The 17105-nt window shown below is 37.6% G+C and overlaps 2 protein-coding genes across 3 annotated transcripts in view; one reads left to right on the top strand and one right to left on the bottom strand.

Annotated features, from left to right (window-relative positions):
- LOC101290327 (gastric triacylglycerol lipase) overlaps positions 1 to 17105 on the bottom strand; it is a 482017-nt gene that overhangs the window by 26291 nt on the left and 438621 nt on the right. The gene's annotated exons all lie outside the window — the stretch shown is intronic.
- RNLS (renalase, FAD dependent amine oxidase) overlaps positions 4816 to 17105 on the top strand; it is a 270276-nt gene continuing 257986 nt past the window's right edge. Inside the window, exons 1-4 of one of the 2 annotated variants that reach the window (XM_004279369.4) lie at positions 4816 to 5009; positions 5896 to 6001; positions 6607 to 6749; positions 14569 to 14727. In XM_004279369.4, coding sequence (XP_004279417.1) covers positions 4892 to 5009; positions 5896 to 6001; positions 6607 to 6749; positions 14569 to 14727 — 526 coding nt within the window. In that variant the 5' untranslated portion in view covers positions 4816 to 4891. Of the gene's footprint in view, positions 5092 to 5895; positions 6002 to 6606; positions 6750 to 14568; positions 14728 to 17105 lie in introns of both variants that reach the window. The other variant, XM_033404795.2, reaches the window with a different exon arrangement.

The following is a 17105-nucleotide window of genomic DNA, read 5'->3' as shown; positions in this document are numbered from 1 at the left end:
ACAATAAAGAAATCAAAGAGGGAATAAGAAAATACCCCAAGACAAATGAAAATGGAAACTCAACACTTCACAATTTATGGGCTGCAACAAGAAGTTCTAAGAGGGAATTTAATAGTGATGCAGGCCCTTCTTCATAAAACCAACAAAAATATCTCAAATAAATAACATAACCTTACACTTAAAGGAACCAGAAAAAGAACAATTAAATTTCATGTAGACAGTTTCCATCTGTAGTATATCTATAATAAATATCGCTCTATTCCTATTTTATAAATCAATAAAAATGTTACACAAACAAGTTTTAACTTCAAACATTCTTGCTTCAGTTGGCAAATTCTATACGAAGCTGCATTGGAAGGGAACTTCTAGATCTAGACAAAATTCTAGTTTGAGAAGAACACTAAAAACAAGTCCCCTTAATTCTCAGAAGCCCTATATTATGGTTAGTGCCTTCAGAATATCTTCACAATTCTACCAATTACTATATATTGAATATATAATGTAGGATAGATACTTTCACAATCAGTATTAAGTTGCATCACACAATGCAGCTTCTTTGAGGGTATTTGCATATTTCCTGTGAGGATCTATAAAAATTAAGACTCTATCATTTTGGAAAGGCTTTCAACACCTGAGTCAGTGGCAATGACAAACAACTTGAATTTTTCTGGCAGTATTTTCCAGTCCTTTCCAACTGATATTATAAACCATCTATTCTTTTTCTCCTTCTTTTGTGGGATTTTTTTTGTGGAATGTTCTAAACCTTGATAACTCTACTGTTTACAGTTCTCATGTTTTGCTCTCTTCCTTTTCCAGAGCTCTTCAATAGAACTTTCTGCAACAAGGAAATGTTATCTATCTGTGCTTTCCAATATGGTACCCAGTAGCCACATATGGCTATTGAGTACTTGAAATGCAGCTAGTGAGACTGAGAAACTGAACATTTAATTTAATTTAATTAATTTCGATTTAAATTTAAATAGCTACATGTGGCTGTTAGACATCTACCTTACTGGACAGCTCTCTGCGACAGATAAATGAAAGAGACAAAAGTATTTTGGTAAGTCAGATTAATCTTGGGCTTTGAACACATGAGGAATGACTCAATCCTACAGCATCATATGTTAATGACTCAGATTCTTTTAGATCAATTTATGACTGAAAATGAATGCAACCCTGGCAGTCAATAAAACATATCTTTTTGGCTTTTGACACTTTATGTTAATTACCAACTGGCAAACTTCTCTCTGGAACTACTGGTCCTAAGGCAAGCATTATCCATAATAAAAAATGATTCTTAAAATTTTTTCCTCTTTTCCATATGAGAGAATACTAATATATTCAGTTTCTTCAAAACAGGTCCTGGTTCATATAGAAGGTGGGACAGGAGAAGTCCTGGTCCAGTCCAGTCCAGCCAAGAGGACTAACTGAAAAAGTTCTCATTTGGCTTCTTGGCCAGAAAGTATGACAAGCATCTTTACAGTCCTTTTTCCAGACACCGTATCACTCCTCCTATCCCCAACCAAAAAAGCATATCATACAACTCAGTTCATTCCTGCCCAAATATTTCAAGATTGTTTCATTGCTAGTAAGACGTATGTTTATGTTTCAAAGAGCTCTCTTCTTGTCAAAAATATCAAAATCACCATGGCATGGAAAGCATCCATGAGATGAATAAAATATTTTGTTAGTACTCGCACTTTTTTTTTAACATCTTTATGGAGTATAATTGCTTTACAATAGTGTGTTAGTTTCTGCTTCACAACAAAGTGAATCAGCTATGCATATACATATATCCCCATATCTCCTCCCTCTTGTGTGTCCCTCCCACCCTCCTTATCCCACCCCTCCAGGCGGTCACAAAGCACTGAGCTGATCTCCCTGTGCTATGTGGCTGCTTCCCACTAGCTATCTGTTTTACATTTTGTAGTGTATATAAGTCCATGGCACTCTCTCACTTCATCCCAGCTTACCCTTCCCCCTCCCTGTGTCCTCAAGTCCATTCTCTACATCCATGTCTTTATTCCTGTCCTGCCCCTAGATTCTTCAGAACATTTTTTGTTTGTTTGTTTTAGATTCCATATATATGCGTTAGCATACGGTATTTGTTTTTCTCTTTCTGACTTACTTCACTCTGTATGACAGACTCTAGGTGCTGGGGTTTTTTTTGGTTTTTGTTTTTCTCCAGTGGTGTGCTGGACTCTCCCTTCCAGATGGCTGGACTTTTACAAAGTCTTTCTCAACTGTGGGTATCTTCCCAAGACAGCATTCCCAGGTTTTCCCAACCTGGGCTTAGAGAGACTGTGGAAGGTTTGCTGGCTTCTGCTAGTTCTGTAGTCCATATGGAGGTATGTCTGTCTATTACCAGATGAACAGTGGGTGGGACTTCTCCTGGGTCCCTGGGTCCCTTGTGCTGGATTTCACAACTCCCAAAGGAGTATTTTGTTTGTGTGTGGGTGCCATTTGTTAGCTGTTAAAAAGGAGGACAAAAACGAGGCATATCTTTCACCACCTTGATCCTGACATTACCTCAGTATTTTACGAAGTCAATTTTCCTCAAATTTTTCCATATGTTGAATATTGTCACAGTAAACATTTCAGCAGACTTTTTGGTAGAAGCTGACAAGCTAATACTAAAATTTATATGAATGACGAAGAACCTAGACTATTCAAAAATTTTAAGAAAGAAGAATAAGTTGGAGGACTTTTCCCTGACTTCCAGATTTAATCAAGTTACTGTAATCAAGAAAGTGTGGTAGGGCTTCCCTGGTGGCGCAGTGGTTGAGAGTCTGCCTGCCAATGCAGGGGACACGGGTTCGTGCCCCGGTCCGGGAAGATCCCACATGCCGTGGAGCGGCTGGGCCCGTGAGCCATGGCCGCTGAGCCTGCGCGTCCGGAGGCTGTGCTCTGCAACGGGAGAGGTCACAGCAGTGAGAGGCCCGCGTACCGCAAAAACAAACAAACAAACAAACAAAAAACCAGAAATGAAACTCTGCCATTTGAAGCAATCTGGATGAACCTAGAGCAGGGGCCCCCAACCCCCAGGCTGTGGACTGGTACTGGTCCAGGGCCTGTTAGGAACTGGGCCACACAGCAGGAGGTGAGTGGCGAGTGAGTGAAGCTACATCTGCCACTCCCTATTGCTCCCCATTGCTTACATTACCACCTGAACCATTCCCTCCCTCACCCACCGCCCCATCTGTGGGAAAACTGTCTTCCATGAAACCTAGAGCATATTAGGTTTAGTGAAATAAGTCAGACACAGAAAGACAAATACTCTCTGTTATCAGTTACATGTGGAATCTAAAAAATAAAACAAACTAATGAGTATAATAAAACAGAAACAGTATCACAAATATAGGGAAAAACTAGTGGTTACCAGTGGGGAGAGGAAAGGGGGAGTGGCAAGATAAGGGTAGTGGATTAAGGGATACAAATTACTGTGTACAAAATATAAAAGCAACAAGAATATACAGCACAGGGAAATATAGCCATTATTTTGAAATAACTTTAAATGGGATATAATCTATAAAAATATTGAATCACTATGTTGTACATCTGAAACTAATATTGTTAATCAATTATACTTCAATAAAAAATTATCTAAAGATTTTCTATAATAAGGTGTGAAACTTTCATCTTTCATATGCTCCAAAAATTTGTTTACTATTTGTATTTTGTCTTGTATATTTTGAACATAATTTGTAAATGATTATGTATTCGATGTTTTTCTCTTCAGTTCCATTTTTATGTTCAGTTTTATTTTTATGCTTAGGAATGTCTTGTTAGGTTACATATGTTCATCTGTATCTTCTAGTTCTATTATCTTTTATTAGATATATGCAATATTAATCTATCACCAACTTGATGCCTGGTAATTGCTTCATGATGTGTACATAAAGTAAAACTTCTAATTTTTAATGTTTCCGTTGTAATTGGCTACCACTGTCAACTTTCTTATAATTCTGATAGCTATTCAAGTTTCTCTGGTTTCCAGGTAATAGTTTATCTGCAATTCAGGGTAACTTAGTTTTTTTTATCTTTTAATAGTTCAGTCTTATCCTTGCTTTTTATCGTTTCCTTGAGAACCTCTAGGGCAACGTTAGAAAAAACAAAGACTAGTGGTAATGGCATGAATCCTTGTCTTGCTCATCTTCATGTCCCTTTATAGCATTTGGAATGTGTTTTGACATAAAACTTAATATCTACTGAAGAGATGAGTGATGTAAAATTTTCTGGTGAACCAAGTATCTTTAATTTTCAACGACTTGGAATGTAGAATTTTTTGGCCCCCTTTCACAGATGGCGAAATTGAGGTTCAAAAACGTTATATCCCTTACACAAAGCCCGAGGGCTAGTTTAAGAAAATCTCTCCCAAACTCTTTTCCTATTATGTGAATAGTGGCCATTAAGGTCTATTGAAAAAAGCTGGCTCTGGCATCGCTGGTAAGTTCCGTTCGGACTTAGAATACTAAGCTAGCGAAGGTTCCAGCAAGGCATAGCTACCCTAGTAAGTTACCTTGGGCTGGGTCTCAGCAGTAGTCAACACCAGCCCTGTGGCGAGGCGGGGTCTCACACTCTAACCTACATGATTTACAGGTTTACAGGGGGCGAGGGGCAGGCTGGAATTCACAGCTTATCGGATGGGGCCAGCCTGTCTTGGAAGCCAGCTGCTGGCCCTCAAACCAAGGGGGAAGCCAAGGTTTGCTGGTCTTCAGCGCTTATCATCCCCTCAGCCCCGGTCGCCTCCTCTCCGCCCCCTGCAGGCCAGCCGAGGAACTGCTCAAGGACCGGGTGGGGCCCGGAGCGCGGAGCCGACATCTCTAACCCGCTGAGCTTTGGCTGTTCCACCTACTGCAGGCTGGCCACCCCGCCGCGGAGACAGCGGGCCATGGCGCGGGTGCTGATCGTGGGCGCCGGGCTGACGGGAAGCCTGTGCGCAGCGCTGCTGAGGAAGGCGGCGACCCGTCCTTTGCACCTCGCTGTGTGGGACAAGGCCGGGGACTCAGGTGGGTCGTCTCCCGGCCGAAACGGGGGGGAAAAGAAGCCGGCGGGGACCATAGCTTCTGAGGTGGCGTGGGCCCTCCCGGGGTAAGTCTGTGAAGAAAATCCAGCAGCTCGGCGGGCGTCTGGTCACGTGATCGGAGACTTCCGGCGCCCGTAAGGCCTGAGAGGGCGCGCGGGTGGAAGCGGCGACCCCGGCTGGGCTGGGGGGTGGGGCGGGAGTGCCGAGAGCGCTTCAGAGGGCGGCCTGAGCGGCCTGGGAGGGATCCTGACTGGAGTTTGCAAATCCTGGGCCTGCCGCTGTCGCTAAGAAATGGATTTTTTTCTTGGCCGCTCTGTGCCTTGGAGGCTTATCTCTAGATTGTGAGAATCCTCAAGTGCTCATTGACCAAGACTTTACGAAGATTTAGTTGACAGCATCCTGTCCATCTCCTGAAATCTGACTGCAAGAGGGAAAGCATTCGTTGATTCGTTCATTCTGACGTTTCATTCATTATTTTGTTTTCTTTTGTCCGTTCGTTCATTCCTTTTACTCAGATAGGTAAATAGATGCCTCAGTCACAGTGCTGAAGGTGGCGCATTATTCATGTGTTCTTTTAAAAAAAAATCTCACACTCAGTGACCAAATTGTCTCTTAATTACTTCCTGACAATGTTAGATGACAAAAATCTTCAGTATAAAAAAACGTTTTCTAGATGTCTGTAATCTGGAGAAAACAGAATATTTAAAAATATATTAACTATTATGAAAGTAAAAAATTTTTTAAAAAAATTTAAAATGTTTCCTAAAATAGTTCTAAGTAATCTATTTGTGGTAACCTGGGGTGAATAGCGTCAACTGCAAAAGGTTCATTCTAATGCACTAAGACATTTTCCTGGGGACTAATTCCAGGGGGAAGAATGACCACAGCCAGCAGTCCTCATAATCCACAGAGCACAGTGGACTTGGGTGCCCAGTACATCACCTGCACTCCTCATTATGCCAAAAAACACCAGAGGTGAGTCAGGTGAAAGGGGTGGAATCAGTCTTACTGGTTGTAGGATGTAAAAAGATACAAATCATCCATTTTTAGCAGGGTTAAACTTTGACCCTTGTAATATAGTGAAATTTTATTATCATCATTGATCATATTAGCAGTAAAAGGTTAACCTGAGTAAAGCGGGGAGATTGTAATACATACCTCATCCAATTGTTGTGACCATCAGATGAGATGTTGCATGGAACATAGTAAGGGCTCAATAAATAAGAGTTCATATGTTGGTGCTGAGGAAGAGGACAGATAGCTGTGATGGAAGTCAGTCTTAACCAGATTTAAACCTGGTGTATTGAATATCTTTCTTTTTATTTTCACTGTCTTTAATTTTGAAATATAGGAGAAAACAGACCTTTGACTAAGATTAGCAAAAGACTATGGATTCTCAAAACATTTCCATTCTTCACCTGAATTATAGTTTTTATTAACATAAAACATATGTTGAGTTGTTCATAGAAGATTTCTAGTTATTATTTAGGATTGTAATCTCTAAGAATTCTTGGAAGAGAATATAGTATTTAGAGCTAAGTATAGCTTATAGTTATGTTATACATATTGATTTATTTCAGTTTTTATGATGAACTGTTAGCTCCTGGTGTTTTGAAGCCTCTGACCTCTCCTATTGAAGGAATGGTGATAAAAGAAGGAGATTGTAACTTTGTGGCACCTGACGGAGTTTCTTCAATTATTAACCATTACTTGAAAGAATCAGGTGAGAAGAGAATTTTTTCTGCCTTCTTTTAAAGTTAGCATTTTAAAATAAAAGTTATACACATAAGTAAATATTAATGCTATAAAGAAAGTTATAAAATAAAGTAAATGTTCTCCTACTCACCACTCAATAGCTAGTTGTCTTCGCCTAAAGTAATCATTGTTTCCAATAATATGCTTCCAGAAAAATGTTTATGCATCTATCTATTGTTCTCCGTGGCTGTCTCTATTTACCTATTCATATATTTGTATATATTCTTTTTTAAAACAGAAACGAGATTATTTTACATAAGCCATTCTATACTTTTCTCATCTATGTTTATAATAAATCAATATCTCTATCTATGTCTATATATATCCTATTGGTTCTATTTCTCTGGAGATTCCTGACTGATGCATAATCATAGAGTGAATCATATCTTGGGTCTATTTTCATATCAGCAAATTCAGTGTGCTTCATTCTTTTCAATGCCTGTTCAGTATTACATGGTATGTGTGTATTGTTATTTAGTTAACTGTTAACTTTCTGGTAAGCATGTGGATTGTTTGGGGGGGATGAGGGGTTGTTTTGGTTTATGCTAATACAAATATTACTGCAATGTTTAACCCTGACATACTTTTGAAAGCATATCTGTAGGATCAGTTCCTAGCAGTACAGTAGGTGTGTCAATGGTATGTGCATTTTTTATTTAACTAGGTCGTGCCATCTCTTCCTCTTAAAGAATATCTCATCAATAGTGAAGGAGAACATCTCTTTCCACACATCCTGATATTATGGAAATTTAAAAGTTTTGCCCATGTGATGGGTTAAAATGGTATCTCCTTGTGTTTTGATTTGCATTTACTTAATTATGAGTGAGTTTATGCATCTTCGTTTTGCTAACCACATCTGTGCTTTTTTTTCTTGTGAATGTCTTATTCATAACCTTTGCCCATTTTCTATGAGGATTTTCATTTGTTCTTTATGTTTATTTTATAATATGTTTATTTTATAAGTATTTTAAAATGGACTTTTTTGAAAAAGATGATAAATCATCTTGGATGATAAATGATTTATTTTTTAAAACAGAAATAAGCTTCTTGATGAATCATAAATAATTGCCCAACTGAAGAGCACTGAGGAAAGGTATAAGGCTGAGTATTTGTTTTGTTTCATAAGCTATTTCTAGAATAATTACTGTTTTTTTTGGTCTCCTTCATCAAATATTACTAATTGGGAACCCTGAGAATCCTTGATACTGGGCATGGGAGGGGCCAGTGAGATTGAATATACAACATGAGGACATAGTAAATACCATTCTGGGTGAAGCCATTTCTCCATCTAGGATTTAGTCTATGATGGTGTATTCATCAGGATTTTCCAGAAAAACAGAATCAAAAGGATATATATATACGATATATATGATAAAGATTTATCGTATAGAATTAGCTTATGTGATTTTGGAGGCTGGCAAGTCTGAAGATCTGCTGGAGACCCAGGAGAGTTGATGGTTTAGTTTCAGTCCAAAAGCCTGAGACCCCAGAGAGCTAAAGGTACTGTTCCAGTCCAAAGGTTGGTGAGCCTGAGACCCAGGAAGAGCAGATGTTTCAGTTCAAGTCTGAAGGCAGGAGAATAAAACAATGTCCCAGTTCAAAGGCTATCATCTTCGAACTGAACAGAACAGAACATAGGTCTGTTTTCATTTATTGTCTCATGTGTTCACATTAAGCTTATTACAAAGAAAACTGCGTTTATTGACATCAGTTTTACCTACTGCCTGTCTTACTCCTGGGAGGGTCAGCCTTTCTGTTTTATTCAGGCCTTTGATTGATTGGATGATACCCACCTATGTTAGGGAGGGCAACCTGATTTATTCAGTCTACCAATTTAAATATTAATCTCTTCTAAAAACACCCTCACAGACATACCCAGAATAATGTTTGCCAAATATATGGGAACCCCCATGACTCAGTCAAGTTGACACATAAAATTAACCATCACAGATGGTGACACCATTTGGACATTTTGTAGAATGTCACCATCAGCTTCATATATTGCCACCATACAACTTTAAAAAAAATCTCATTTCCATCATGATTTTTACTTAACCCAAATTAGATGTGCATACTTACTAAAATTTCCAAGTACTTACTAATTATATTATATATCTAGCCATCCATGCATGCATACATCCATTCATTCAATAAACATTTACTGAGTGCTTACTATATACTGTTTTAGGCACTAATGATACATGAACCAAAGTCCCTGCCTCATATAGCTGAGGGACACTCCTTGAATATATTGTACTTACACCCTTTTGTGTTACGTGTTTGGGGGAATATATGCTTTATTTTCCAATTTTGCTTTGGAAACTCTTGGCAGAAGAGGTCATATTTAATTATTTGTAGCTCAAACAGAATCTAATAGTACCTTGTACATAGTAGGTAGGTATAGTGATATAGATTTAGATTTCTAAGATATATAAATACACATATATTCATTCTAATTTAGCCAATTCTTAGTAAAAACCTATTTATTCTTTCAATTTTTACAGTCTGTTCAGAGTGTGAGTACTTTAGATTTTCTTATCACTATGTAAAATATTTATTTCAAAAGTAACTTTTAAAAAAGAATTACATACTACTGGTAGAAAATTTGGAAAATACAGAAAAATAGCAGGGGAAAGTGTCACTATGATATATAAATCAACAATAAGTCCATTTTGTGACATACTTTCTGCTTTTTTTTAAAATGAGTTTTTATATAATTGAGTTCAAGGTCTACATATTTTGAGTGTATATAAACTTTTTCTTAGTTTATTTAAATATTATCTTTGTACTGCTTCAAGAGGTCTTTCCACCCTCTACCCAGATCCATTATTATAGGCTTTGTAGACCCTATCTATACCATTTAAAATTTTATAATTATATCCATTTAAGCATTCTTTAAACTTCTTTAAAGCTTTCTGTGCTATAAATGGTTTCTATCTTATTTTAGTTGTTTCCACAATATAAGTCGAGAGAGTCCCTGTAATCAGAATGACCTGGATTCAAATTCACATTCTACCACCATTTCCTAGCTATGTAATATTAGGAAAGTTTTAAAATCTATACCTTGGTTCTTTCATTGGAAAAATGAGAGCAATAACAGTACCTAGTACTAAGTTTTGTGAGGAATAAAGGATATAATGCACTCATTGTCAATTTAAGCAAATAATAGGCCATGCACATAGAAATCTCTTGATAAATGTTAGTTTAAAAAATAGTCTACTTGAATGAAGCTGACCTTTGCATGTGCTCAGCGCATAAGAATCCAAATTGCCAAGTCATTCCAAAAAATACTCTACATTTTGGGATCAGTTGAGTTCACAACCCCACAGTCTGATGGTCCAACCAGTTTTATTTAGTTTGGGACTAGACTTCCAGGGAAATTATCTGTATTGGGTATGTCTAATCAGGTATGCTTTAGAATAGGTTCAACTCTCTAAAGCCAATATTTAAGTAGACCAGTTTCCCAGAATAAGTAGTAAAGGGCAGGAGGAAATAGGCACATGCCTCTTCACCTTATGGTCTGTTCTCATTTATTGTCTCATGTGTTCACATTAAGCTTATTACAGAGAAAACTGAGTTTATTGACATCAGTTTTACCTACTGCCTGTCTTCCCAATTAATACAATCTTCTTGAGTAAGTAAAATGTGCTTTTTCTGTTGTTTTACTTTTTTGGTTGTCATTGTTGGGGGTGGGAGAAATTCAAAAGAACAAAAGCTACTCTATCATTTGTTAAGTGCTATTTATCTGATACTATGTTAGGCTCTTAACGTACATCATTTCTAATTCTCATATAGCCATTCAAGGTGGTTATCATTCTCCCCATGTGCTAATGAGAAAAATGAGACTCCAGGAGGTTAAGTACTTTGCTTATGGTGGCTTAACTAGTAAGTAAGAGACCAGCACTCTCTTTAAGCTGACCCTGTTGTCATTTCCTTTTAATGATCTCATGGAGGACAATGAAAGGGTCTCATACCTATGATTTAACATCTTTTCCTTTCCAGGTTTTCCCCTACAGTATGAGAGACTGCTCCCATCCTACCCTGGTTCTACATGTCAATGGACACCTGGCTCAAGAGAACAAACTCATAGTGCCCTTCCCCTAGTCCCCCTCTTTCATTGGTTAGTCCCTGCCCCAGGGGGAAGGGGCTACTAAGGAGTAATGCCATTTTACTTCTTTATGCAAACAGGAAGATCAATCACCTGCTGGTTCCTGCCTATGACCTTTAGACAGTGATGAACCAAGTCCTTTTGCTTTTGAATAAGGCCCATGTTATTAAATCATTCATAGGAGGATGAATTTAGTTTCCAGGACAGGGTGAGCATCTTTTATTTAGTTTGGCCTACCATAGGAAGAACTGTTGCTGCATTTATTTGTTTTTATTTTACTGTCTACTTCAAAAGGGACATTGACTAACAATCAAAAGTCAACATGGGCAATGTAACTTGTCAAAGTTGACAGGATCGATTTATTAGAAAAGATGGTTTACTTTGCAGATACTATCAGCTAGTGTGATTTCTTTCTAATAATATATAATTTTTATCATTTTCTCCCTTTTAACTTTTGTGTTTACTTTCTTTCTAAAATTGATGTAAGACAATTAAGGCTGGGCAGTTCTGTCTCAAAATTTCTCCTAGGCGGGTGATCATGGCACTCATCCGTAACAGTGTCTGTCAGAGAGAAGGTAGAAGATAGCCCAGGAGCCTTGGTTAAGCACTCTGCAGTTTAAGCAGTGCATTTAGTTAGACATTGCTTACATCTCTTCAGGTCCATCTCAGCAGTTCTGAACTGAAACCTTTTGTAGGAAATTATTGGAGGAAAATGAATTTAGATTCTCTCTCTAAAATGGAAGAAGGCAGGGGATACACATTGAATAAATAAATAACAGAAACATATTTGCCTTTGTAAAATGGCTAAAACTTCTTTGTGTTCTGATATCTTTGTAGTTATCTGCAGACTTTTTTATTTTTATGAAATATGTGCTGGGGAAATAGCAGTAAATAAAACACATGGACCTTGCCTTTGTTAATATAGTGTAGTGGGGGGAAAAGACAAAAACTAATTTCACACACATAAAAAGGGTACATAATAAATGCTAAGAAGAAAGAGTGAGAGCCTTGTGAGAGAGCTATAATAATAGGACCTAAACTAATGTGAGTTTGAGAGGAGTCAGGTATGGGAAATGTGTCAGGGAAAGCATCTCTGAGGAGCTAATGTTTCCATGGGTACCTGAAAGGTGAGCAAGAGTGAACTAGGCCAACAGCTGAGTGGTGAGAATTGCATGCAGTGGGCATATCAAGTTGCAACTGTTCTAAAGTAGGAGGAAGATGGTGCATTTATGGAATGAAAAGGTCATCATGACTGGAGCGTAGTGAATGAGGGAGAAAACAGTAAGAGGTGAAGTTTAAGAGTGAAGCAGGAGCTGGATCATAAGGGGCTTTGTAAGCAATGTTAAGATTTTATACTTTATCCTAAATGCAGTGGGAAACCACTGAAGGATTTTATGCAAGAGAGGGACATGGTCAAATTTACTAAGCTCAGATTGAGAGATATTATCTAGTTCTCTAAGCGTTTAAAAATGATTTTCCAGAGCCTATAGATTTGGTCATGTGGTCCTTTCAAAAGTTACTAGTTACTTTCACAAGGAAATGCCACTTTCCCTGAAACTGACTCCTAGCAATTGGACAGGAAAACTTCCTGGTTAGTCAGAGCAGCTATACCATTGCCCCTAACTCTTGGAAAATGCTATTTTTTGAGTGACTTTGCCAGTGGTGGTGTTAGATTTGGGTCTATCTATCTACCCCAGTGGTCTCACACTTTAAAGTACATAGTAACAAACCTGGGGGCTTGTTAAATGCAGGCTACTGGGCCTGATCCCCAGATTCTGATTCGGTAGGTCTGGGTTGGGACCTGAGAATTTGCATTTCTAACAAGTTCCAAGGTGCTGCTGGTGCTGACTGATATACATCTTGCAGAACACTTTGGGACCCCTGGGATATATGTCCAAGACGTTTGACTGGATATGGAGAATTTCTAGTTAGTGGACTTCAATTCTGTTAAACACACACACCTACTTACCACCAAAAACAAACCCAATGTATTGCTGTTTTCAAAGGGAATATTATGTGAAAACACAACTGAATGAAACATATAAAGTCAGTTGACTTAGTTGAGGTCCCAGTCAGGGCCAGGACTAGAGTGAGGTAAGTGAGGGGTGAGACATCCTAAATCAATAGAACAGAGGGAAGTGGAGCCATTCTGGTTGGAGTAAAGGGGATGGTGGGTGTGAGTTGAAAGCTCCAGTTATTTGTGCCTTCCCAGAGGAGGGGCCTTAGAGAAACCCTCAGGCAAGTTGAAGCACTATTTAGAAGCCCTTGCTCTAATCTTTGAGCAGAATGATGCTAATTGCCTCAAAGAGATTGACCCCTGGGCCTCGTTCCTTCTACCATATTTGCATTTGATTTAAAAAAGTTGTAATTACTATGTTGTAGAGTTATTCAAGGAAATGTGAAAGATGTAAAGGTATATGAGATCTGGAGACTTGACATGGAGGAGCCCGAGAGAGTATTTTGGGATAGATAAGACACACCTAAAGCATAGAGATACTTTGGATCAATGTCAGAAGGAGTGGTAAAGGCAGTGATTGTCGAGATGAGAAGGATCACATTGAGCTGGAGTAGCCGCGGACAGGAAGCTTCATGGCAAAGGTTGGATTTAAGCTGGATGTTTAGTGGCTAGGAGCACGAGGTGTCCCATGCAGTGATGGACAGGATCTTTCATTGTGCTTTTTCCCCCTTATTCCATTTTTATTTACTTCTTTTCTATTCACGAGGCCAAATAAAAGTAGATTTGCTTTAACATCAAATTTTTCTCACAACTGGAATGTGAGGTAAGTACTAGTATACCAAGGAGACTTAATGATCCAATTATATTTTCCTATCTTTCAGTTTATGGTTCATAATTCATTCTCTTAAACAAATATTGATTAAATACCTAGTACATGCCAAGTACAATACTTTATATGCTATATGCTATATATAGAAAAGGCAGGCATAATTTGTGGCTTATGGAGCTTACAAATTAAAAGGGAAGAAAATATTAATCATATAACTACTCAAATAATTATTAAAATATCTTTGTGATAAATGCAAATAAGGGAAATGCTATGAGAGGATATTCCAGATTGTATTTCTCTTCATTTTGATTCTTTGTCATAAAGGTAGTTGATCCATCGATGAGACTTGGATTTCTCTTCAGAGTTTTTTTTTCAGGTTTAATAGGGAATATTGATACTTTTAATAGGTAATATTGCTCTTTCTTGGTATTACTAGAGAGAATTCTTTATAGCTTTACTAAGATGTATACTTGCTCTACAAAGATAATGAACTTTAGAGTCAGGTGGATGTGGATTTAAATCATGGCGTGACATTTCTAAATCTGTTTCCTTATCTGGGAAATGAATTGGTATAATGTATATCAAGTGTTTGGCATAGTCTTGACATACAGTAGATGATTAATGAAAGATATCTATGGTTTCTATTATTATTAATTGTAGTAGTATTATTATTTTTTTCCCAGAGCAGGCATTGTTAGGGAGGTCCAAGGGTGCCAGAAGGGAGGGATTCCCATTAAACGAGATGGAAAGTAAAGAAAGTGAAGCCCAGGGGCTGTACAAGAAGAACTTTTCCATTTTATTCATCTGAGTGGATCCAGTTTGTGACTCTTCTCTTCCCTCTCATTCGTATGGAAAATCCTGATTATGTGAATATGATTTTGCTTTTGGAACAGGTGCTGATGTCTACTTCAGACAATGTGTGACCCAGATCAACCTGAGAAATGACAAGTGGGAAGTCCTCAGGGAAACAGGCTCCCCTGAGCTGTTTGATATTGCTGTCCTCACGATGCCAGCTCCCCAGATTCTGCAGCTTCAAGGTGACATCGTCAACTGTGAGTCTCAGCCTGCACTGTTTACCTTAGGGAATGGGCTCCCTTTGAGAGAGCGTGAATTCAGTTTAACTGACTTAGCAAAGGGTCTATTAGGGATTCTACTGATTTGCATGTTTTAAAAACTGACACTATGGTCTGGTTCATTATATTAGTCTAGGTCAAATTGAAATCCAGAGTTTTAAAAACCCAGTTAAAAATGGAATATTTCTCTTTTTTTCCTTGCCTTTAAGAAGTAAGTATTTTTGATGGAGATGTAGTAGTTTGGCCCAAAAGAAGAACAGTCTCTGTGGCCATTCTGGAAAAAAGAAGGTTTTTATGATATAAGCATTGATTGTGTGACAAGCCTGGTAAACCTTACCGTGGATCGTTCTTGAGTGTGAGTCTCATGTTCTTCCCTGATTGTGATTTGTTGACTCACCTTTCACCTGGCTTCTCCCACCTCCTTTTTAAAAAAACAACTTTGAGACTAATTCACATACCATACAACTCATCCATTTGAAGTGTATATTTCAATGGTATTTAGTATATCCAACGACATACTGCAACCATTCCCACACTCAATTTTGGAATATTTTCATCACCTCAGAAAGACACCCCATATCCTAAAGCTCTCACCTCCGTCCCTCCATCCCCCATCTCTGCCTCCAACTCTAAGCAAACAGTAATCTATTTTGTCTCTATAGATTTCCCTGTTACCTGGATTCTTAAGAAAAGCTTTTCTATAGCTCTGCTTTGTATCTACCTATGCCAGGTTTAACTGATTATTCTCCTCCCTTTCATCATGTCCGACTGACCCTGACACATCAAAGTCATTGATTTCTGGAGGATACCTCATCTTGCTTTGAAGTCCATGAGTTATAGCAAAGCAGAGTCTGGTGATGGTGGCAAGGCTTTGGGAATGTGACATGCCTGTAGCTTTTGACTTGGTGGCATGACTGAAGGTGATATTGGATTTGATTGAGAAATAGCCTTTTATGCCACTGTTAGAAAGAAAACTGGTAATGAATATCATTTATAGATCCTAGATTTAGAACTGTAATAGAGATTGTTCTCTGAGGAAGAATGTAGCTGCATATTACATCTTGAAAGCAGTTTGACTATCAGTTCTGCCATGCAGTAGCAATATATAGCTTCTTTTGTTGTACAGTCTGAGACATATAGAAAGGATTGGAATGTTTATTAGATAGCTATAGGCAAAGTAAAAAACGAATTTCAAAGATCTCTTTCATGAGTCTACCTCTAGTGTGTTGCCAAAGTCACTTTAAAGTAGGATAATTTATTGCCTCGGATTCTGTAATAATTGGATTGATTTTGAGAGTGTTAAATAACATACTGTAACTTAACTAAAACACAGTTATTGGTTAGTATATTCAGTGGTACTGTAAATTACATATTCCAATTTTTAAAAGCTACATAGTTTTGTATGTGGAGACCCTTCAATGTTGCATTTTGAAGGTATTTCTCAATATTTGTATTGAATGACATATAAAATATAATACCATGGCATAGACTGAGTCCTAAGATGTTTAAGGGCCTGCTAATTAACAATGTTATTTAGATCATCTTTATCCTTATTTTTTGAGTAGCTGAACTGTGTTGGTCTAAGAGAGATAACTTAAATTCTTCTACTATTATTGTATTTCTGTCTTTCCTGGGGTTTTGGGAAACAAATTTTGCTTTATGATTTTTTTTATACCACATTATTTGATTCATAATATTTCTTCATTAAAATTTACCCTTTAACTTAAGTTCTTTCTTTAGTGTCATTTTCATTTTATTTTGCTTTCGTATCATTCTTGACTGATAAATGAGATGCTCATTGTTTTATTTTCATTTGTCTGGTGCATCCTTTTTACTTTTAGCCTTTCAGAGATATTTTATTTTAGAAGTACCTCTTTTGTATTTGGTTATCTTTGAGTCAAGTAATTTCATAAAGATATATCTTATTGTTAATAGTTTTGTGTCAGTTTTTCATGAATCGTGTTGTGCATTTTGTATTTGAAGATTCAGCTTTTCCCTTATTTTCAGCTGTTTCCTTCTAATACTTAACACAACCATCTATCTATATCTGTTCCATTTATTATGATCTCAGAGTATCTTAAAAACTTCAAAGTATCTCCCTTCCATATCTGCTGTTTGTCTCAACTCACTGTCAGTTTTGGTCTTTGCATTATTTTTATTTTCTATTTCTAGCCTTCCTCTATGTCACTCATGTAGTTTTCAAATGTGTTCCTTTTGCTCCGTTCCTTGAGATTGTTTCAAAGAGGTCATATATTCCTTCACTGTTTTCAAGTCATTGCCTAAGTGTTTGTTGAACTAATCTGCTTCCTGGAAAAATTTTTCTGCTATGTATTTTTCATCAGCTCATTTGTTAGGTT

The sequence above is a fragment of the Orcinus orca genome, chromosome 14 (genome assembly GCF_937001465.1).
Source record: "Orcinus orca chromosome 14, mOrcOrc1.1, whole genome shotgun sequence".
Taxonomy (NCBI): domain Eukaryota; kingdom Metazoa; phylum Chordata; class Mammalia; order Artiodactyla; family Delphinidae; genus Orcinus; species Orcinus orca.
Note: the sequence above shows the minus strand (reverse complement) of the source record. Positions and strands in the feature narration are given on the sequence as shown.